This window comes from Phyllobates terribilis, unplaced genomic scaffold (assembly GCF_046119375.1).
Source record: "Phyllobates terribilis strain yellow unplaced genomic scaffold, ASM4611937v1 Scaffold_292__1_contigs__length_2399606, whole genome shotgun sequence".
NCBI classification, from domain to species: Eukaryota; Metazoa; Chordata; class Amphibia; order Anura; family Dendrobatidae; genus Phyllobates; species Phyllobates terribilis.
The window spans coordinates 1,326,826-1,351,507 of record NW_027363052.1 but is presented as its reverse complement, the minus strand read 5'-3'; the positions used below and the strand labels follow the sequence as shown (position 1 = coordinate 1,351,507).

At 45.5% G+C, this 24,682-nt stretch overlaps 1 protein-coding gene and 1 pseudogene across 1 annotated transcript; both read right to left on the bottom strand.

Moving 5' to 3' along the window:
- Positions 1 to 24,682, bottom strand: part of LOC141220414 (uncharacterized) — a 73,406-nt pseudogene that overhangs the window by 7,034 nt on the left and 41,690 nt on the right.
- Positions 853 to 23,458, bottom strand: LOC141220408 (oocyte zinc finger protein XlCOF29-like). Its single transcript, XM_073666335.1, has 3 exons — positions 23,398 to 23,458; positions 1,207 to 1,356; positions 853 to 1,077 (listed from the first exon to the last, which is right to left on the bottom strand). The coding sequence occupies exons 2-3, from the start codon at positions 1,276 to 1,278 to the stop codon at positions 853 to 855; spliced, it is 297 nt and encodes a 98-aa protein (XP_073522436.1). The 5' UTR covers positions 1,279 to 1,356; positions 23,398 to 23,458.

Sequence of the window (24,682 nt, the reverse complement as noted above, 5' to 3'; positions counted from 1 at the left end):
TATTGTAAAAGTCACAGACAGATGGAGAAGTCCCATCTATGATCAGCTCTAATCCTGCCATCTCCACCGTTCTCATTACACAAGTAGAAAACATATAATACTGGTGGATAAAACAAGACTGAGCACGAGGGCTGTGGAGTCAGTAAGCCAAACCTCCGACTCCTCAATTTCCATGACACCGACTCCACGACTCCATTATTAAAGTGATAAATTTACTGTAGCACAGATTCATCTCAGCTAAATGCCTAGACCCTTAGATCAGGAATAGGATAGACATTTATAGGACATTTCATAACTTTCCCAAATTCTTATGAAAAAATATTCCCCACAAACTGCATTGAACTACTGTACCCAATTTATTATATATTTTAGGAGTCGGTCCATTTTATACCACTCTGACTCCACCAAAATGGGGTCCGACTCAGACACCACAGCCCTGCTGAGCACAAGACCTTCACAGCCGTCTACACATCATAGGGGAGATCTCATGACACCTTCTCTCCATCTACCTGATGATCCTGAGGAACATTTCGATCTTCTTGTCTACAGTCCTGTGGAAGAAGAGGACGGGGACATCTCTCTGGTGTTGTCCTCTTACTGGATATATCTGGAGGAAACACATACAGGGATTGAATTCATTCTTTACATACAGATAATTATAGGCCGTGTGTATTTAGTCCTGTCTATTACCTGGTGATGTGAGGGGCTGGGGAACCTCCATCATGACGTCCTTGTACAGATATTTGTGTCCTTCTAAATACTCCCACTCCTCCATGGAGAAATAGACAGCGACATCCTGACACCTTATAGGAACCTGACACATACAATGATAATGTCACCACTGCAATCCCTTCATAGCACTACTGTATAATGTCCCAGCATTCCCAGCAGTGTCACCTCTCCAGTCAGCAGCTCAATCATCTTGTAGATGAGTTCTAGGATCTTCTGGTCATTGATGTCCTCATGTATCAAGGGTTGAGGTGGAGGCCCCGTGATTGGGCTCAGGGGTCTTCCCCATCCCTCAGACATAGGGTCCTGACAGCATTCACTAGAGGTCTTCTTCACTACTGTGTAATCCTGGTTATGGAGAGACATATACATAAATCTCACTACAGACATTTCCAGAGTCCTCACCTCTCCAGTTCTGTCCATCTGTTATTCCTATAGATAAGAATGGTGTAATGTGACGTCATCAGAATCTCTCACCTCTCCAGTAAGCCGGAAGAGGATCTCTAGGGTGAGGTGTAATATTTTTTCAGCCATCTTGTCCTTGTTCATATCCAGTTTTGATGGGTAAATCAGGAAAACTCTCTTATATAGAAGATTGTCACTGAGCGGATCGAATATTGTAGAGACCTGAATGAGAAGAAGATAAGTAGATGTAACATCATAAAAATCCTGTGTAATAATACAATTTGTAATGCACACGCCCGGGCTGAGCGGCGTGTGCGTGTGATTCCACTGGACTGTGCCGGAGAGTGAATGCCTGGAGGGGCATAACTAGGTATTCACCCGATCCGACCAGGGTCGAAGGACGGCATACGACGCCAGTGCACCAAGGAGGAACCGAGCAGAGAGACCAGGTGCTACTCCAGGACAGACCCCGGACACGGCTGTTGACCCACACGGGAATACAGGAACAGACAGGTTAGGCTGGCACACAGACTGGTGGGTATAGGCAGGCACGACTGGTATGCAGGCAGGTGGGAATGCAGGCAGGAGGGTACAGGCAAGCACGGCTAGAGTGCAGACAGGGAGGCACTAGCAGGTAGGAACACAGGCGGGATAGGACCCAGTACACACTGGGACTCAGGAATAGAACCACAGATGTGGCGGACAAACACAGCAGAGTAAGGCCGCCCAGAGTGGTGAGCGAGAGCAGGGCAAGACGAGACCGCCTGGAGCGGTGAGCAAGAGTAGAGCAGGACGAGGCCGCCTGGAGCGGTGAGCAAGAGTAGAGCAGGACGAGGCCGCCTGGAGCGGTGAGCAAGAGTAGAGCAGGACGAGGCCGCCTGGAGCGGTGAGCAAGAGTAGAGCAGGACGAGGCCGCCTGGAGCGGTGAGCAAGAGTAGAGCAGGACGAGGCCGCCTGGAGCGGTGAGCAAGAGTAGAGCAGGACGAGGCCGCCTGGAGCGGTGAGCAAGAGTACAGCAGGACGAGGCCGCCTGGAGCGGTGAGCAAGAGTACAGCAGGACGAGGCCGCCTGGAGCGGTGAGCAAGAGTACAGCAGGACAAGGCCGCCTGGAGTGGTGAGCAAAGGGTCAGAGCGGAGCGAGACTGCCGGAGCAGTGAGCAAAGGGTAAGAGCGGAGCGAGACTTCCGGAGCAGTGAGCAAAAGGGTCAGAGCGGAGCAAGACTGCCGGAGCAGTGAGCAAAGGATCAGAGCGGAGCAAGACTGCCGGAGCAGTGAGCAAAGGGTCAGAGCGGAGCAAGACTGCCGGAGCAGTGAGCAAGGCAGAGCAGGCTAGAACCGCCGGAGCGGTGAGCAAGGCAGAGCAGGCTAGAACCGCTGGAGCGGTGAGCAAGGCAGAGCAGGCTAGAACCGCCGGAGCGGTGAGCAAGGCAGAGCAGGCTAGAACCGCCGGAGCGGTGAGCAAGGCAGAGCAGGGGGAACAGGGCTCTGTTCACACGGAACAGACAGGAAGGGAAAGGCGGAACCAGATACCCACAGGGTACTTGCAGTGAAGTAGCGAGTGGTCCACAAACTCACCAACGGGAGTACAATGACAATGAGCAGGAGTTAGGTACGAGTACAGACTCTGCAGAAAAAGGAAAGGTACGGACATAGAGAAACACAGAAAACAGGCTAGAAGAGTATACAGACAAGAACAGACACAGTAGCAAGATACAGGAGCGGGTCTAGGTATGCAGCCCCTAGAAGGCGGGAAGAACAGGCTAGGAGCGTGTTCAGACAGGACAGACAGGATACAGGAGCGAGTCTAGGTATGCGGCCCCTAGAAGGCGGGAGGAACAGGCTAGGAGCGTTTTCAGACAGGACAGACAAGATACAGGAGCGGGTCTAGGTGTGCAGCCCCTAGAAGGCGGGAGAAACAAGCTAGGAGCGTGTTCAGGCAGGACAGACAAGATACGAGAGCGGGTCTAGGTATGCGGCCCCTAGAAGGCGGAACGAACAGGCAAGGAGCGTGTTCAGACATGACTGGAAATACAGCCTACAAGAAAGGCAAGCAAGCAAACACAGAAAGGGACCTGGCACATTCAGAGTGAAAGAGCACACTGAATGAAACACAATGCTCAGGCATGGGTTAATTGGAGCAGCTGGTTTAAATACCAGGTGACAGACAGCAATAGGCTGAGGACGCACAAGGGGTGTGCCTGCAGCAGGTACAAAAAGCAGGAAGTGATCGGGCGCCGCCCTTAAGCAGCAGACACAGAGGCAAGCAGACAGCATGGAGGGAAGCCAGGCTAGCAGACTGGACTGGAGATCAAGTGCGCGCTCTTGCACAGTGGGAGATGGACCACTATGCAAGGACGCCGCCAGGTATGTTACACAATTACTGGAGATAATTAGAGAAAAATATGAGGAGATTTATTATTTTACACTATTTAGTTTTTTTCTTTATATCTGCTAATAAAACAAATATATTTTAGGCCACAGCCAACAAGTAGGTTTTACCTCGGAGTCTGTAGCTGAATACGTTTCTCATAGACTCATCTTCCTTATTGCTAATTGTCATCTCATTTACGGACACTGGAATCGGTATTAGTAATACTGCAGGAAATATTCATTACACGTGACATGAGAAATAACTACTTCATGATGAGGACGACATCTTCATCTTCTACTACGGCTCTAGAAACATATTTGGCCAGAGTCCGTCACTGACTACATCACCACCGGCCGTCTATATGAATGTTTCCCGTCTTCCCTGGACTGTCATCTTCTATCACGTCAGATCTCAGGTCTGATTCACACACAGAAGTTTGATGCATTTATAAAACCTTTGTTGTTTACACAAACACCGCAGACAGAAATTATTTGATACCAAAGTCTCCATGTACAGTGTTTTATGGGGTTTATTTCTGATCTTAGGCTTTCCTATATTACAAGAAAAACACCAGAAAAAAAAAGCAGAAATTAAAATGTTTCAAAAGAAAATTGGCACCAACAATTCTTGTAAAAAGAAAAAAACATGCAAAAATCAGAAGACACATTTTGTTATTTTCTAACACATTAAACATTTGTTTTAAAATAATTAATTCCTTTGAGCACCAGAACATAGATGTGCACCACATGGATGGCACAGATGCCGCTGCAACATAATCCCTGACAGTTTAACCACTTGCTGCTGTCAAAAGCAAACATGGCATCTCAGAAGGTTTGACAAAGTTCGGCTGAATGCCCCTCCTCCCCAAGTACTCAATAGTATGGGGCTGCCTAGTTACTATGATACTTAAATACCTAATGATGGTGTCTGGGCCTGCAATGTACGAAAGTCTATTAGGCCGGGCCAGAGGCAGCGTCCAATGAGTTACATTTTAAAGCCCCCATACACATTAGACTAAAGTTGCATGTAATGAATTGGGGGTTGGCTGACTATATAATGTATTTGGGGGCCTCCTGACAGATGATGTCAGGGCAGAGAAGGATCTGGCATCCTGAATTTCAGAAGCTAATCCATTTGTTTTTCCTGTAGATAATCCTCTGCTAGAGGAGTCTGGAGGCGACTCTCTCATACAGACCACAGGAAAGCTGGAATATTTGTGTGTATGGGGGAGTCGGGAAAAATAGCCATCTGCCAAATGACCGTTCAGCCAACATGTATCTCGTGTATGGGGCTGTTAAGTACACTACTCAAAAATATAAAGGGAACACTTAAACAAGACAATGTAACTCCAAGTCAATCACACTTCTGTGAAATCAACCTGTCCAGTTATGAAGCAACACTGATTGTGAATCAATTTCTCCTGCTGTTGTGTAAATGGAACAGACAGCAGGTAGAAATGATCGGCAATTAGCAAGACACCCCCTATAAAGGAGTGGTTCTGCAGAACATTTCTCTGTTCTCACCCTTTTTGGCTGTTTTGGTCACTTTTGCATTTTATCATTGCTCTCACCCCTAGAGGTACAGTAGCATGAGGCGGTGTCTACAACCCACAGAAGTTGCTCATGTAGTGCAGCTCATCCAGGATGGCACATTAATGAGAGCGGTGGCAAGAAGGTTAACTGTGTGTCAGCACAGAGTCCAAAGCATGGAGCATATACTGTACCAGGAGGCAGGTCAGTACACCAGGAGATGTGGAGGGGGCCGTAGGAGGGCAACAACCCAGCATCAGGACCGCTACCTCCTCCTTTGTGCAAGGAGGAACAGGAGGAGCAGTGCAAGATCCCTGCAAAATGACCTCCAACAGGCCACTAACATTTATTTGTCACAAGTGGGTGTTGTGCTTATAGTACAACATGGTAAAGGGTCATTGGCATTTGCCAGAGAACACCAAGATTGGCAGATTCCACATTGGCGTCCTGTGTTCTTCACGGATGAGAGCAGGTTCACACTGCACACATGTGACAGACGTGACAGAGTCTGGAGATGCTGTGGAGAACGTTCTCCAGCATGACCGGTTTGGCAGTGGGTCAATAATGGTGTGGGGAGGCATTTCCTTGTAGGGCCGCACAGCCCTCCATGTGCTAGCCAGAGGTACCCTGACTGCCACTAGGTACTGGGATGAGATCCTCAGATCCATTGTGAAACCGTATGCAGGTGCAATGGGCCCTGTGTTCCTTCTGATGCATGACAATGCTAGGCCTCATGTGGCTGAAGTGTGTCAGCAGTTCCTGCATGATGAAGGCATTGATGCTTTGGAATGGCCTGTCCATTCCCCAGACCTGAATCCAATCGAGCACATCTGAGACATCATGTCTTGTTCCATCCACCAATGCCACATTGCATCACAGACTTTAATTTGGTGGAGTCATATTTCCCAACTCTGAAGACCGTATGCTTCCACTGTACTTGGCAGGCCCAGTCCAGATGGTATGGAGATAAATGAAGGAGACCAAAGTCCAAAAATAAACTTTACTTTACTTAACAAGAACTTGATGACAAGTATATATATCAGATAACAGACACAACACTTTATGAAGGTTTCTCCTGAATTATGCAGAGTCAAGAACTTTATGGTTACATGTGGCGTTACATAACTTTTGTTAAAAGCTACAACAGTATAGCAAGCCATTATGGGAAGGTCCATCATCCCTGTGAGGACTATACAGGTTGAGATGTGTCGTTACAGCCCTTGTTCGTCTTAGATAAGGAATCCTTCCTTAATTCCCTTTACTCACAGTGGAATGTAAAGGTTGAAACATCCATGGTCAAAATTACAAAACGGAAAATGGGCCGATGCAAAAGTTTAGACACCCTGATTGGTTAGTACCTAGTAGCACCACCTTTTGCAAGTATCACAGCTTGTAAACGCTTTTTGTAGCCAGACAAGAGTTTTTAAATTCTTGTTTGAGGGATTTTCATCCATTCTTCCTTGGAAAATTCTTCCAGTTCTGTGAGATTCCTGGGTCGTCTTGCATGCACTGCTATTTTGACGTCTAGCCACAGATTTTCAATGATGTTCAGATCAGAGGACTGTGAGGACCATTGTAAAACCTTCATCTTGTGCCTTTGAGGTTGTCTATTGTGGATTTTGAAGTGTGTTTAGAATCCATTATCCATTTGAAGAAGCCATCCTCTTTTCAACATCAGCTTTTTTTACAGATGGTGTTATTGCATTAAGAATTGGTTGAAACTTCATTGAATGAATTCTTCTCTCTACCCATGAAATAATCCCATGCCATTGGCTGCAACACAACCCTAAAGCATGATTGATCCACCTCCAGGCTTAACGGTTGGCAAGGTGTTCTTTTCTTGAAATTCTGTGCCCTTTTTTCTCCACATATACCTTTGATCATCGTGGCCAAAGAGTTTTATTTTAACCTCATCAGTCCACAGAACATGTTTCCAAAATGCATCAGGCTTATTTAGATGTTCTTTTGCATACTTCTGACACAGAATTTTATGGTGAGGACTCAGGAGAGGTTTTCTTCTGATGACTTTTTCATGAAGACCATATTTGAGCAGGTGTCTCTGAACAGTAGAAAAATGTGCAACAACTAAAGAATCTTCTAAATCTTTCTGAAGGTCTTTTGCAGTCAAGGGGGGTTTCTGATTTGCCTCTCCAGCAATCCTACGAGCAGCTCTCACTGAAATTTAGCTTGGTCTTCCTTGTGTTGCTGTTAACTGCCATTTCTTAATTACATTTCGAACTGAGGAAAGAGTGTAAAGATAAGTGTCCTAAAATATGTATGCACATATATATACATACAGTACAGACCAAAAGTTTGGACACACATTCTCATGTAAAGATTTTTCTGTATTTTCATGACTATGAAAATTGTATATTCACACTGAAGGCATCAAAACTATGAATTAACGCATGTGTAATTATATACTTAACAAAAAAGTGTGAAACAACTGAAAATATGTCTTATATTCTAGGTTCTTCAAAGTAGCCACCTTTTGCTTTGATGACTGCTTTGAACACTCTTGCCATTCTCTTGATGAGCTTCAAGAGGTAGTCACCGGAAATGGTCTTCCAACAATCTTGAAGGAGTTCCCAGAGATGCTTAGCACTTGTTGGCTCTTTTGCCTTCACTCTGCGGTCCAGCTCACCCCAAACCATCTTGATTGGGTTCAGGTCTGGTGACTGTGGAGGCCAGGTCATCTGGCGTGGCACCCCATCACTCTCCTTCTTGGTCAAATAGCCCTTACACAGCCTGGAGGTGTGTTTGGGGTCTTTATCCTGTTGAAAAATAAATGATGGTCCAAATAAACGCAAACCGGATGGAATAGCATGCCGCTGCAAGATGCTGTGGTAGCCATGCTGGTTCAGTATGCCTTCAATTTTGAATAAATCCCCAACAGTGTCACCAGCAAAGCACACCCATACCATCACACCTCCTCCTCCATGCTTCACGGTGAGAACCAGGCATGTAGAGTCCATCCGTTCACCTTTTCTGCGTCGCACAAAGACACGGTGGTTGAAACCAAAGATCTCAAATTTGGACTCATCAGACCAAAGCACAGATTTCCACTGGTCTAATGTCCATTCCTTGTGTTCTTTGGCCCAAACAAGTCTCTTCTGCTTGTTGCCTGTCCTTAGCAGTGGTTTCCTAGCAGCTATTTTACCATGAAGGCCTGCTGCACAAAGTCTCCCCATAACAGTTGTTGAAGAGATGTGTCTGCTGCTAGAACTCTGTGTGGCATTGACCTGGTCTCTAAAATGAGCTGCTGTTAACCTGCGATTTCTGAGGCTGGTGACTCGGATAAACTTATCCTCAGAAGCAGAGGTGATTCTTGGTCTTCCTTTCCTGGGGCGGTCCTCATGTGAGCCAGTTTCTTTGTAGCGCTTGATGGTTTTTGCAACTGCTCTTGGGACACTTTCAAAGTTTTCCCAATTTTTCAGACTGACTGACCTTAATTTTTTAAAGTAATGATGGCCACTCGTTTTTCTTTACTTAGCTGCTATTTTCTTGCCATAATACAAATTCTAACAGTCTATTCAGTAGGACTATCAGCTGTGTATCCACCAGACTTCTGCACAACACAACTGATGGTCCCAACCCCACTTATAAGGCAAGAAATCCCAGTTATTAAACCTGAGACAGGGCACACCTGTGAAGTGAAAACCATTTCCGGTGACTACCTCTTGAAGCTCAGAGTGCCAAGAGTGTGCAAAGCAGTCATCAAAGCAAAAAGGTGGCTACTTTGAAGAACCTAGAATATAAGACATATTTTCAGTTGTTTCACACTTTTTTGTTAAGTATATAATTCCACATGTGTTAATTCATAGTTTTGATGCCTTCAGTGTGAATGTACAATTTTCATAGTCATGAAAATACAGAAAAATCTTTAAATGAGAAGGTGTGTCCAAACTTTTGGTCTGTTCTGTACTGTATATATATATATATACAGTATATATATATATATATATATATATATATATATATATACATATATATATATATATATATACAGTTATATGAAAAAGTTTGGGCACCCCTATTAATCTTAAGCTTAATGTTTTATAAAAATTGGTGTTTTTGCAACAGCTATTTCAGTTTGATATATGTAATAACTGTTGGACACAGTAATGTTTCTGCCTTGAAATGAGGTTTATTGTACTAACAGAAAATGTGCAATCTGCATTCAAACAAAATTTGACAGGTGCATAAGTATGGGCACCACACCAGAAAAGTGACATTAATATTTAGTAGATCCTCCTTTTGCAAAAATAACAGCCTCTAGTCGCTTCCTGTAGCTTTTAATGATTTCCTGGATCCTGGATGAAGGTATTTTTGACCATTCCTCTTTACACAACAATTCCAGTTCAGTTAAGTTTGATGGTCGCCGAGCATGTACAGCCCTCTTCAAATGATCCCACAGATGTTCAATGATATTCAGGTCTGGGGACTGGGATGGCCATTCCAGAACATTGTAATTGTTCCTCTGCATGAATGCCTGAGTAGATTTGGAGTGGTGTTTTGGATCATTGTCTTGCTGAAAGATCCATCCCCTGTGTAACTTCAACTTTGTCACTGATTCTTGAACATTATTGTCAAGAATCTGCTGATACTGAGTGGAATCCATGCGTCCCTCAACTTTAACAAGATTCCCGGTGCCTGCATTGGCCACACAGCCCCAAAGCATGATGGAACCTCCACCAAATTTTACTGTGGGTAGCAAGTGTTTTTCTTGGAATGCTGTGTTTTTTTGCCGCCATGCATAACGCCTTTTTGTATGACCAAACAACTCAATCTTGGTTTCATCAGTACACAGGACCTTCTTCCAAAAAGAAATTGGCTTCTCCAAATGTACTTTTGCATACCTCAGCCGACTCTGTTTGTGGCGTGCTTGCAGAAACGGCTTCTTTCGCATCACTCTCCCATACAGCTTCTCCTTGTGCAAAGTGCGTTGTATAGTTGACTGATGCAGAGTGACACCATCTGCAGCAAGTTGATGCTGCAGCTCTCTGGAGGTGGTCTGAGGATTGTCCTGGACTGATCTCACCATTCTTCTTCTCTGCCTTTCTGATGTTTTTCTTGGCCTGCCACTTCTGGCCTTAACAAGAACTGTCCCTGTGTTCTTCCATTTCCTTACTATGTTCCTCACAGTGGAAACTGACAGGTTAAATCGCTGAGACAGCTTTTTGTATCCTTCCCCTGAACAACTATGTTGAATAATCTTTGTTTTCAGATCATTTGACAGTTGTTTTGAGGAGCCCATGATGCCACTCTTCAGAGGAGATTCAAACAGGAGAACAACTTGCAAGTGGCCACTTTAAGTAGCTTTTCTCATGATTGCATACACCTGGCTATGAAGTTCAAAGCTCAATGAGGTTACAAAACCCAAAAAAATGCTTTAGTTTATCTGTAAAAAGTAGGTAGGAGTATTTAAAACAAGGAGATGACAAGGGTGCCTATACTTATGCACCTGTCAAATTTTGTTTGAATGCAGATTGCACATTTTCTGTTAGTACAATAAACCTCATTTCAAGGCAGAAACATTACTGTGTCCAACAGTTATTACATATATCAAACTGAAATAGCTGTTGCAAAAACACCAATTTTTATAAAACATTAAGCTTAAGATTAATAGGGGTGCCCAAACTTTTTCATATAACTGTATATATTTATAAAGTAGAGACCAAAAGTTTGGACACACCTTCTCATTTAAATATTTTTCTGTATTTTCATGACTATGAAAATTGTACATTCACACTGAAGGCATCAAAACTATGAATTAACACATGTGGAATTATATACTTAACAAAAAAGTGTGAAACAACTGAAAATATGTCTTGTATTCTAGGTTCTTCAAAGTAGCCACCTTTTGCTTTGATGACTGCTTTGCACACTCTTGGCATTCACTTCATGAGCTTCAAGAGGTAGTCACCGGAAATGGTTTTCACTTCACAGGTGTGCCCTGTCAGGTTTAATAAGTGGGATTTCTTGCCTTATAAATGGGGAGCCTGAGATTCCTGTGAGTATCAGGTGATATGAGCTAATTATCTTTTTTCAGTCTTTTGCTTTGATGACCGCTTTGCACACTCTTGGCATTCTCTTGATGAGCTTCAAGAGGTAGTCACCGGAAATGGTCTTCCAACAATCTTGAAGGAGTTCCCAGATGTGCTTAGCACTCGTTGGCCCTTTTGCCTTCACTCTGCAGTCCAGCTCACCCAAAACCATCTCGATTGGGTTCAGGTCTGGTGACTGTGGAGGCCAGGTCATCTGGCGTAGCACTCCATCACTCTCCTTCTTGGTCAAATAGCCCTTACACAGCCTGGAGGTGTGTTTGGGGTCATTGTCCTGTTGAAAAATAAATGATGGTCCAACTAAACGCAAACCGGATGGAATAGCATGCCGCTGCAAGATGCTGTGGTAGCCATGCTGGTTCAGTATGCCTTCAATTTTGAACAAATCCCCAACAGTGTCACCAGCAAAGCATCCCCACACCATCACACCTCCTCCTCCATGGGAACCAGGCATGTTTCATCCGTTCACCTTTTCTGCGTCGCACAAAGACACGGTGGTTGGAACCAAAGATCTCAAATTTGGACTCATCAGACCAAAGCACAGATTTCCACTGGTCTAATGTCCATTCCTTGAGTTATTTGGCCCAAACAAGTCTCTTCAGCTTGTTGCCTGTCCTTAGCAGTGGTTTCCTAGCAGCTATTTTACCATGAAGGCCTGCTGCACAAAGTCTCCTCTTAACAGTTGTTGAAGAGATGTGTCTGCTGCTAGAACTCTGTGTGGCATTGACCTGGTCTCTAATCTAAGCTGCTGTTAACCTGCGATTTCTGAGGCTGGTGACTCAGATAAACTTATTCTCAGAAGCAGAGGTGACTCTTGGTCTTCCTTTCCTGGGGCGGTCCTCATGTGAGCCAGTTTCTTTGTAGCGCTTGATGGTTTTTGCAACTGCACTTGGGGACACTTTCAAAGTTTTCCCAATTTTTTGGACTGACTGACCTTCATTTCTTTTTCACTTCACAGGTGTGCCCTGTCAGGTTTAATAAGTGGGATTTCTTGCCTTATAAATGGGGTTGGGACCATCAGTTGTGTTGTGCAGAAGTCAGGTGGATACACAGCTGATAGTCCTACTGAATAGACTGTTAAAATTTGTATTATGGCAAGAAAAAAGCAGCTAAGTAAAGAAAAACGAGTAGCCATCAATACTTTAAGAAATGAAGGTCAGTCAGTCCGAAAAATTGGGCAAACTTTGAAAGTGTCCCCAAGTGCAGTTGCAAAAATCATCAAGCGCTAAAAAGAAACTGGCTCACATGAGGACCGCCCCAGGAAAGGAAGACCAAGAGTCAACTCTGCTTCTGAGGATAAGTTTATCCGAGTCACCAGCCTCAGAAATCGCAGGTTAGCAACAGCAGCTCAGATTAGAGACCAGGTCAATGCCACACAGAGTTCTAGCAGCAGACACATCTCTTCAGCAACTGTTAAGAGGAGACTTTGTGCAGAAGGCCTTCATGGTAAAATAGCTGCTAAGAAACCACTGCTAAGGACAGGCAACAAGCAGAAGAGACTTGTTTGGGCTAAAGAACACAAGGAATGGACATTAGACCAGTGGAAATCTGTGCTTTGGTCTGATGAGTCCAAATTTGAGATCTTTGGTTCCAACCACCGTGTCTTTGTGCGATGCAGAAAAGGTGAACGGATGGACTCTACATGCCTGGCTCCCACCGTGAAGCATGGAGGAGGAGGTGTGATGGTGTGGGGGTGCTTTGCTGGTGACACTGTTGGGGATTTATTCAAAATTGAAGGCATACTGAACCAGCATGGCTACCACAGCATCTTGCAGCGGCATGCTATTCCATCTGGTTTGCGTTTAGTTGGACCATCATTTATTTTTCAACAGGACAATGACCCAAAACACACCTCCAGGCTGTGTAAGGGCTATTTGACCAAGAGGGAGAGTGATGGGGTGCTACGCCAGATGACCTGGCCTCCACAGTCACCAGACCTGAACCCAATCGAGATGGTTTGGGGTGAGCTGGAACGCAGAGTGAAGGCAAAAGGGCCAACAAGTGCTAAGCATCTCTGGGAACTCCTTCAAGATTGTTGGAAGACCATTTCCGGTGACTACCTCTTGAAGCTCATCAAGAGAATGCCAAGAGTGTGCAAAGCAGTCATCAAAGCAAAAGGTGGCTACTTTGAAGAACCTAGAATATGAGACACATTTTCAGTTGTTTCACACTTTTTTGTTAAGTATATAATTCCACATGTGTTAATTCATAGTTTTGAAGCCTTCAGTGTGAATGTACAATTTTCATAGTCATGAAAATACAGAAAAATCTTTAAATGAGAAGGTGTGTCCAAACTTTTGGTCTGTACTGTATACACAGGTGCATCTCACTAGAATATCATCAAAAGGTCAATTTCTTTCAGTTCTTCAATAAAAAAAGGAAACTCATATTATATAGAGTCATTACAAACAGGGTGATCTATTTCAATTGTTTAGTTCTGTTAATGTTGATGATTATGGCTTAAAGCCAATGAAAACACAAAAAAGTCATTATCTCAGAAAATTAGAATAATTAACAAAAAAACATCTGCAAAGGCTTCCTAAGCACTTAAAAAGGTCCCTTAGTCTGTTTCAGTAAGCTCCACAATCATGGGGAAAACTTCTGACTTGACAGATGTCCAGAAGGCAGTCATTGACACACTCCACAAGGAGGGTAAGCCACAAAAGGCCATTGCTAAAGAAGCTGGCTGTTCACAGAGTGCTGTATCCAAGCATATTAATGGAAAGTTGAGTGGAAGGAAAAAGTGTGGTAGAAAAAGGTGCACAAGCAACCGGGATAACCGCAACCTTGAAAGGATTGTTAAGAAAAGGCCATTCAAAAATGTGGGGGAGATTCCCAAGGAGTGGACTGCTGCTGGAGTCATTGCTTCAAGAGCCACCACACACAAACGTATCCAGGACATGGGCTACAAGTGTCGCATTCCTTGTGTCAAGCCCCTCATGACCAATAGACAACGCCAGAAGCGTCTTACCTGGGCCAAAGAGAAAAAGACCTGGACTTTTGCTCAGTGGTCCAAAGTGTTTTCAGATTAAACTAATTTTGCATTTCATTTGGAAATCAAGGTCCCAGAGTCTGGAGGAAGAATGGAGAGGCCACAATCCAAGCTGCTTGAGGTCTAGTGTGAAGTTTCCACAATCAGTGATGGTTTGGGGAGCCATGTCATCTGCTGGTGTAGGTCCACTGTTGTTTATCAAGACCAAATTCAGCACAGCCGTCTACCAGGACATTTTAGAGCGCTTCATGCTTCCCTCTGCTGACAAGCTTTTTGGAGATTGAAATTTCATTCTCCAGCAGGACTTGGCACCTGTCCACACTGCCAAAAGTACCAATACCGGGTTCACAAACAACAGTATCACTGTGCTTGATTGGCCAGCAAACTCTTCTGACCTATGGGGTATTGTCAAAAGGAAGACGAGAGACCCCAGATGCGACAATGCAGATGAGCTGAAGGCTGCTATCAAAGCAACCTGGGCTTTCATAACACCTCAGCAGTGTCACAGGCTGATCACCTCCATACCACGCCGCATTGATGCAGTATTGATGCAAAAGGAGCCCTGACCAAGTATTGAGAGCATTTACTGAACATACATTTCAGTAGGCCAACATTTCAGATTTTAAAATAATTTTTCAAGCTGGTGCTATAAAGTATTCTAATTTACTGAGATAATGACTTTAGTGTTTTCATTGGCTGTAAGCCATAATCATTAACAGAAATAAACACTTGAAATAGATCACTCTGTGTGTAATGACTCTATATAATATATAAGCTTCACTTTTTGTATTGAAGAACTGAAATAAATTAACTTTTTGATATTCTAATTTAGTGAGAAGCACCTGTATATGCATGTGCATATATTGCCTTATGTGCCTATGTCCCCATGTGTCCCCACACTTATATATGTCCACATGCACATAAATATAATTGTGCCTCCACACATATATAGTTGGCCCCCTTATAATAATCCCCCCACTGTTCAAATATGCCCAGGACAAGAAAAGTCTGGGCATGTCAGAAGAAGATGGACAGATGTCTATCTATTGCCTGTGACTATAGGCTGACATGGTTAATTGCCATGTCAGTAGAGAGTCACACTGCTAGGACACAAGGATCAAAGAGATCCTTTATCCTGGCAACAGCCGCTGCCTGCAGGGGTCCAGACGCCAGCACTGATATAATCATATCAGTGTGGGCGCCCAGCACTTCAAAGAGCCCTGCCGCTGGGTGCGCACAGGTGCATGCAGGGATGCCTGTGCATGCAGTGTCATCATAACGCCATGCTGGCACTCGCGTCCTGCATGCACGCCAGGAGGAGGGCGGAGGTCGTGGCAAAACGGCAGTGCTTGCACGCTCTACTCTTCTACTTCCCTGCCTGCCTCCACCTGACTTGCCTCTGTCCCGCTCCTCTCTAGCTCCATGTGTCATCCTTTGCCCGCAGTTCCTTCATCTCCTCTGCTCTCCAGCCTCAGCCCTGCTCCCGTCCTGCACTGTACTCCGCAGCAGCCCCTTCATCCATGGCTCCCTCCTCCTCTCTGTGTCATCCTTTGCCAGCAATCCCTTCATCTCCTCTGCTCTCCAGCTTCAGCCCTGCTCCCGTCCTGCACTGTACTCCGCAGCAGCCCCTTCATCCATGGCCCCCTCCTCCTCTCTGTGTCATCCTTTGCCAGCAGTCCCTTCATCTCCTCTGCTCTCCAGCCTCAGCCCTGCTCCCATCCTGCACTGTACTCCACAGCAGCCCCTTCATCCATGGCCCCCTCCTCCTCTCTGTGTCATCCTTTGCCTGCAGTCCCTTCATCTCCTCTGCTCTCCAGCCTCAGCCCTGCTCCCATCCTGCACTGTACTCCGCAGCAGCCCCTTCATCCATGGCCTCCTCCTCCTCTCTGTGTCATCCTTTGCCCGCAGTCCCTTCATCTCCTCTGCTCTCCAGCCTCAGCCCTGCTCCCGTCCTGCACTGTACTCTGCAGCAGCCCCTTCATCCATGGCCCCCTCCTCCTCTCTGTGTCATCCTTTGCCTGCAGTCCCTTCATCTCCTCTGCTCTCCAGCCTCAGCCCTGCTCCCATCCTGCACTGTACTCCGCAGCAGCCCCTTCATCCATGGCCTCCTCCTCCTCTCTGTGTCATCCTTTGCCCGCAGTCCCTTCATCTCCTCTGCTCTCCAGCCTCAGCCCTGCTCCCGTCCTGCACTGTACTCTGCAGCAGCCCCTTCATCCATGGCCCCCTCCTCCTCTCTGTGTCATTCTTTGCCAGCAGTCCCTTCATCTCCTCTGCTCTCCAGCCTCAGCCCTGCTCCCGTCCTGCACTGTACTCCGCAGCAGCCCCTTCATCCATGGCCCCCTCCTCCTCTCTGTGTCATCCTTTGCCAGCAATCCCTTCATCTCCTCTGCTCTCCAGCCTCAGCCCTGCTCCCGTCCTGCACTGTACTCTGCAGCAGCCCCTTCATCCATGGCCCCCTCCTCCTCTCTGTGTCATCCTTTGCCTGCAGTCCCTTCATCTCCTCTGCTCTCCAGCCTCAGCCCTGCTCCCGTCCTGCACTGTACTCCGCAGCAGCCCCTTCATCCATGGCCCCCTCCTCCTCTCTGTGTCATCCTTTGCCAGCAGTCCCTTCATCTCCTCTGCTCTCCAGCCTCAGCCCTGCTCCCGTCCTGCACTGTACTCCGCAGCAGCCCCTTCATCCATGGCCTCCTCCTCCTCTCTGTGTCATCCTTTGCCAGCAGTCCCTTCATCTCCTCTGCTCTCCAGCCTCAGCCCTGCTCCCGTCCTGCACTGTACTCTGCAGCAGCCCCTTCATCCATGGCCCCCTCCTCCTCTCTGTGTCATTCTTTGCCAGCAGTCCCTTCATCTCCTCTGCTCTCCAGCCTCAGCCCTGCTCCCGTCCTGCACTGTACTCCGCAGCAGCCCCTTCATCCATGGCCCCCTCCTCCTCTCTGTGTCATCCTTTGCCAGCAATCCCTTCATCTCCTCTGCTCTCCAGCCTCAGCCCTGCTCCCGTCCTGCACTGTACTCTGCAGCAGCCCCTTCATCCATGGCCCCCTCCTCCTCTCTGTGTCATCCTTTGCCTGCAGTCCCTTCATCTCCTCTGCTCTCCAGCCTCAGCCCTGCTCCCGTCCTGCACTGTACTCCGCAGCAGCCCCTTCATCCATGGCCTCCTCCTCCTCTCTGTGTCATCCTTTGCCTGCAGTCCCTTCATCTCCTCTGCTCTCCAGCCTCAGCCCTGCTCCCATCCTGCACTGTACTCTGCAGCAGCCCCTTCATCCATGGCCCCCTCCTCCTCTCTGTGTCATCCTTTGCCCGCAGTCCCTTCATCTCCTCTGCTCTCCAGCCTCAGCCCTGCTCCCGTCCTGCACTGTACTCCGCAGCAGCCCCTTCATCCATGGCCCCCTCCTCCTCTCTGTGTCATCCTTTGCCAGCAATCCCTTCATCTCCTCTGCTCTCCAGCCTCAGCCCTGCTCCCGTCCTGCACTGTACTCCGCAGCAGCCCCTTCATCCATGGCCCCCTCCTCCTCTCTCCATGTCCCCCTGTGTGCCGCAGCGGGCAGCCTGTCACACTCTGCTGCTCACCTTCTGACCTGATCTTCTGCCTCTCTTCACCCCACATGACCCCAGCGTTCCTTCAGGCTGCAGCACCCCCTCTCCTACCATCAAGCAACTGTGGTCACCCTCAAGCTGGATCTTCAGCTTCACAGTACCTGGACTCTGCTAAATATCGCTGCTATTAACCCCTTGTTCTCCGTAGGGATAGTTAGTGATGGGCGGTGGACTCTTATTAATGTATGTATTTTTTTAGGTAAGTGGTGGGAAGTATAATTAGGTTACTGTGGGGCTAATTATATATTATTATTTGTACTGTGATAGTGTGGTAATTAGTAGTATAATAACTGAAGACTTGTGTGTAATAAATATCTTTCATTGATACACGGTTTCATCTCAGTTAGTCGCCGTTCAGTATAGTTTATAGCAAGGGAATCAGAGTACGTAACATGTGAGGTATCAGCCGGATATTGGTTATTGATAGTCAAGGCTGGCATTAATGATTAATATACGGAATACCGCCCTGTAACAAAGGGCAAATTGAAAACATTTTGCTATCTTCTTATGGCCTTCTCCTGCTTTGTGGCCTCCACCATTTTCATTTTCAGAGTGCTCGGCAGCTGCTTAGAAGAATCCATGGCTGCGGTTTTTTGGCACAAGGTTAGAGGAGGCTGGCTTTTTATTAATCTGGGAAATTTGCATCACCTGGCCTTTCCTTATGATGATAGTGAACAAGCCATAACCCTAAGGTATGTGCGTACATTGAGTATTTGGTGCAGAAATTTCTGCAACGTTTCTGCATCTCTTGGCAGCAAAAACACAGCGGCTAATTAAGGTCAGAAACCTTGGTCAAATTGAGTCAACAGTTGTGATGTAGTGACGTCTTTGTGGCTGCAGTGCACAGAGTCTCAGACTCACAGACAAATGCAGAATGGTGGATCAGGGAGCTTTCAACTCCTGATTCACTATTCTATTCAATGGTATCACCGTCACGGGAATGTGGATGTCGCTGAAACTGTGATGATGGGGAAGGAGAGGGAGCCCGATGGCTTGTTGTGGATGTATATAAACAGATGTAAACAATGATGCTGCTGAATAATTGATACAGTCACTACCTTACCCTATCCTGTACCTAAACAAAGCTGATACTGCCTAACTGCGCAGGTTTGCACACTAAGGAATGACAATTGCGCCTCTGCTCACTGATGGCTGTCCGTCAGACTCCCTGGTTAACTCTGATATATATATAAAAAAAATACACTGATACATTAAATAGGATCAGATATGTCTCAAGGTACAGTACAGACCAAAAGTTTGGACACACTTTCTTGTTTAAAGATTTTTCTGTATTTTCATGACTATGAAAATTGTACATTCACACTGAAGGCATCAAAACTATGAATTAACACATGTGGAATTATATACTTAACAAAAAAGTGTGAAACAACTGAAAATATGTCTTATATTCAAGGTTCTTCAAAGTAGCCACCTTTTGCTTTGATTACTGCTTTGCCCACTCTTGGCATTCTCTTGATGAGCTTCAAGAGGTAGTCACCGGAAATGGTCTTCCAACAATCTTGAAGGATGTTCCCAGAGATGCTTAGCACTTGTTGGCCCTTTTGCCTTCACTCTGCGGTCCAGTTCACCCCAAACCATCTCGATTGGGCTCAGGTCTGGTGACTGTGGAGGCCAGGTCATCTGGCATAGCACCCCATCACTCTCCTTCTTGGTCAAATAGCCCTTACACAGCCTGGAGGTGTGTTTGGGGTCATTGTCCTGTTGAAAAATAAATGATGGTCCAACTAAATGCAAACCGGATGGAATAGCATGCCGCTGCAAGATGCTGTGGTAGTCATGCTGGTTCAGTATGCCTTCAATTTTGAATAAATCCCCAACAGTGTCACCAGCAAAGCACCCCCACACCATCACACCTCCTCCTCCATGCTTCACGGTGGGAACCAGGCATGTAGGGTCCATCCGTTCACCTTTTTTGCGTCGCACAAAGACAGGGTGGTTGGAACCAAAGATCTCAAATTTGGACTCATCAGACCAAAGCACAGATTTCCACTGGTCTAATGTCCATTCCTTGTGTTTTTTAGCCCAAACAAGTCTCTTCTGCTTGTTGCCTGTCCTTAGCAGTGGTTTCCTAGCAGCTATTTTACCATGAAGGCCTTCTGCACAAAGTCTCCTCTTAACAGTTGTTGAAGAGATGTGTCTGGTGCTAGAACTCTGTGTGGCATTGACCTGGTCTCTAATCTGAGCTGCTGTTAACCTGCGATTTCTGAGGCTGGTGACTCGGATAAACTTATCCTCAGAAGCAGAGGTGACTCTTGGTCTTCCTTTCCTGTTGCGGTCCTCATGTGAGCCAGTATCTTTGTAGCGCTTGATGGTTTTTGCAACTGCACTTGGGGACACTTTCAAAGTTTTCCCAATTTTTCGCACTGACTGACCTTCATTTCTTAAAGTAATTATGGCCACTCGTTTTGCTTTACTTAGCTGCTTTTTTCTTGCCATAATACAAATTCTAACTGTCTATTCAGTAGGACTATCAGCTGTGTATCCACCAGACTTCTGCACAACACAACTGATGGTCCCAACCCCATTTATAAGGCAAGAAATCCCATTTATTAAACCTGACTGGGCACACCTGTGAAGTGAAAACCATTTCCAGTGACTACCTCTTGAAGCTCATCAAGAGAATGCCAAGAGTGTGCAAAGCAGTCATCAAAGCAAAAAGGTGGCTACTTTGAAGAACCTAGAATATAAGACATATTTTCAGTTGTTTCACACTTTTTTGTTAAGTATATAATTCCACATGTGTTAATTCATAGTTTTGATGCCTTCAGTGTGAATGTACAATTTTCATAGTCAAGAAAATACAGAAAAATCTTTAAATGAGAAGGTGTGTCCAAACTTTTAGTCTGTACTGTATATATAAAGAAAGGGTATGGTACTCATTAGAAAATGTTTCAATAATCCGCCTCAATGCGTTTATCCAACAGGTTCATCAGGAGGCTTCATACAGGGATGATAATTCATGATGTTCAGCATAGTGTGCCTAATAGCCAGGTGTCCATGTTTAAATATCCCACTTCATCCAAAACCACTCCCCAGACTAGGAGACCCATTCCCATTCCTAGAGGTGAATTGTCACAGGATATATAGAATGGAGTATGTCTATAATAATGTACTGCGCCTGCGCTACTTCTCATGCGGTCGAGGTCTGATAATGTCCATCCCTTAGTGTACATGTCCAGAAGTGACGCGCTTTACACTAAAACGCCAGATAAACTGATTGCCTCCGCGCCACTCGTACCCGTGTCTGCGCATGGCCGTAGTTATGCATTCCAGGCTAGAGGGCATCTAGGGTCATTGTCAGCGATTGTGCACGCCTGGATGTGTGTATTCTATGCCGGAGAGCTTTACAGTCTCCTATGTACGACTGTGCATGCGTTCCACTCCGGAGCACATAATGAATTTGGATTGCGTTCCAGCAATATAGAAAAATCCTCTCTCTGAGATCAGCGTCATGGGAGACTAAAAACAAGTATTTCACATCCTCCCATCATGCAATAGGCATGTAGATCTACTTTATCACTACAAAAAATATGGGATGGTGGCCCACAGTATATTCCTAAATGGCCAAATTTGACCCCTATTGCATAATTAGAGATACAGAAGGATCACCACACTTGTTAGTTACTAAATAGTATATATGGGATATAACTGATAAGAAATAATTCTGATATAAAAGCTCAGATATCTCGATGAAGTAAAACAGTATGTGAACCCCATTCACAGGGAACTGAGTAGCAATGGGTAGAGTATAAAATCCAAAAATGTAATCCAGAATAGGGCTGTATTCACACAAAACAGGCATAGGAAATTTGCTCATTGAGTCCCTTAGGGGCCAGTGAATAATGTCTAAAAATCCACTCTCTTTCCTTTTTGAGGATACATCTATTGTGATCACCTCCTCTCACATTGGGTTTAACCATCTCAATGATACAAAGGAGATGTTTCCGGATTCACATTGATGTACACTGTTCATGTGTCTCGCTAATAGGATGTCCTGACCATGGCGTGTATCGCCCAAATGCCCCCCTCCCCCACCCTCCTAACTAACTAACACTTGGTCGTGCATACATAATCTAGGAGGCAGGTGCATGTGGCAATATATACAAGTACTGAGGTTTTACAGTTGGAATAATCCTTCTAGAAAAAGGAGGAACTCGAGAAAGATTTACATGGTCTCATCCAATTACATGTACAACGTTCTCCACATATAAAGAAACCACAGACTCTTCTATCCAGCCAAGTCCCCTTCGGTGGAGGTTTTTTATAGAAACTATGCACTAAACGGTCCCTAATTGACTGACCCTTTCTGAAAGTTATTGTGAGAGTAGATCACACAGCACCCTCAGGTCCGGGTCCACCACAAGTATATCCCAGTGTTTTATGAGGATATTAAAGATAAGGTCACTCTGATTGTCACAAGTTCCTATTACTCATGTTATCCTATCTTTTTCTTGTTCTCTTGGTTAGGTATGGAGGAGTGTCTGTCTCTCCTGTTTTTCTGCAAACAACTGTGTGAAATCCAATATGTACTGTGGGTACCTTTTTCCTTGCATTTGGTGTTCATGTCTATTGCCTGTATATTAAAATCTGTGACATTAGTACAGTTCCTTCTCAACTGTAAAAATTGGCCCTTAGGTATTCCTTTTTTTAGGGCGATGGGGTGGTGACTATCCCACTTCAATAGTTTATTAGTGATTGAATGTTTATAGTAGATGAATGTCCCTAGGGTCCCATCCCGTTCTTTCTTGATTGGTACATCCAGGAAAGGCAACTGGTTATAATTAACCTCTGATATAAATCTCAGGCCCCACTCTATTGATGTTGAGTTCCCTGACAAATTCAAGAAACTGTTCACTCGTCTCTGACCAGATGATAAAATTGTCCTGAATATATCTATACCATACCCCAATATATGGATGCCACCACTTATAATCATCCCTGAATATTGTGTTTTCCTCCCATCAGCTCAAAACTAGATTAGCATATGAGGGGGCATAGGGGATCCCCATCGCAGTACCCCTGAGCTGGTGAAGTAATTCCTGTCAAAAAGAAAGAACTTATGAACAAGAGTGAACGTTAGAAGATCCTCCATGAAGTCATTATGTTTGCTACACTCTATTGATCTCGATTTCAAGAAACGTCTTACTCCTCTGATACCATCCTCATGCGGTATATTACTGTACAAAGCCTCGATATCTAGTAAAGCCTGCTCCTCTACATGCAAGTATACATGCTCGAGAGTATAGATGTAGGGGAGCAGGCAGAGGTTAAACCAACTCCAGGGGGATTATTCCAAATGCAGGACCTAAGGCGGTACTGTGGGAACATTATACTGTGTGGGGGCATCATTCATACTGCATAAGGGGCATAATGGGGGCATTACACTGTGTGGGGGCATCATACATACTGCATAAGGGGTATAATGGGGGCATTACACTGTGTGGGGGCATCATACATCCTGCATAAGGGGCATAATGGGGGCATTACACTGTGGGGGTCAGTAAAGGGGTCCTGTACTATGAGAACAATACGTTTCCTCCCTTCCTGTCTCCATAGTTGGGTCGTATGTATCTATTACAGGAAACAGAACAAAAACCTTATGATTCTTATAAAGGGGCAACACAAGACCCCAAAAGAGTCTCCGTGCTGAAGGGGTTAATGCCCCCTGCGCCCAGTAATGGGGTCTCCACATACCTCCACCTGCAGAGCCGCCACCACATATATGGCTGTTCTGTGCGCACAGGACCTGTGATGAGGTCACAGGAGGGGAGGAGTCAGGGGTCACATGATCAGGGGCCTCAGTGGATGCAGGACTCTGCTGTGCTGGATGAGCTGAAGTTTATGTGTGGGGTCAGGAGGGGTTTACAGTATGGATGTAGCAGAGCCGCTCACTGCTGTCAACAACGTGGTCAGAGTATTACGCCACTTTTACGGACTCACAATAAAACATACAAAAGCGAAACCAAAATGGATTTTCCTGGGAAATATGTTAAGGAACATCCTTTCCAGGTTAATGACTTGTATATAAGGCAAAATAAATAACCAAAAACAAAAATACTCTTCCACACCTTCGGCTATGTTCACACACAGCGTTTTTGATGCATTTTTGCACTTTTGCATTGCTTTCAATTGTGAAAAATTAATTCACCAGTAAATAACGTTTTACAACCTTATCTGGCTATATAGTGTGTGAGAAGTGATCAGACACATCCATACAGTGCTGAAAAGACATGGGAACAGCATGGGGAAGACGCCTGGAAGCATCTCTGACTCCCAGGTCACTGCCTAAAACCGTGGTCATCAGACGTGATCCTATATTACTGCGGTAATAATACAGACATTTTTGGCAACATGACAAATATTAAACTCTATTTAAAATGGGCAAGGCGTGTAGCAAGGGAGGGGGAAGTGGACATGTGTGCCGAGGCCGTGGGCAACATGAAACTGCTCCTGCTGAGGGAGCACAACAGGCACCCACATCATGTCAAACTACCTTCCTGTCCCAATTTCTAGGGGGCCGTGTAATACCACTCTTGAAGCCAGAGCAGTGTGAAAAGTGAAAAGGTTGTTGGTTGGTGTTAGAAAAACTAACACTTCCTTACTTTAGGTAAGGGTACGGTGAGAATAGAGAGGAAAACAATCTTGAATTGTGTGGATAAAACAAAAGCTTATCTAATGTTCATTCAAAAGTGATTACAAAAATGAAGAAATATATTTCATAGCACATGTAGCGCCCCGAGGGTTCGGCCGCTACAGGCATATTGCACCTCAGACCGGAGGTGTGATATTCCACTCCCAGGTAAGGATGGAGTATGGACCAGGGCTCAGTTAGCTGCATACAGCACACACACCCCATTTCCGAGGGACAGCTCAACGGTGCTCCCACTAGACATAAGTGCAGGCACGACCGACCATGTCCCTGCTGGAGTGGGGAGGGAGGGGTGGAACACCCAGTGCTGTAGGGGCAGATAGGGGGCGG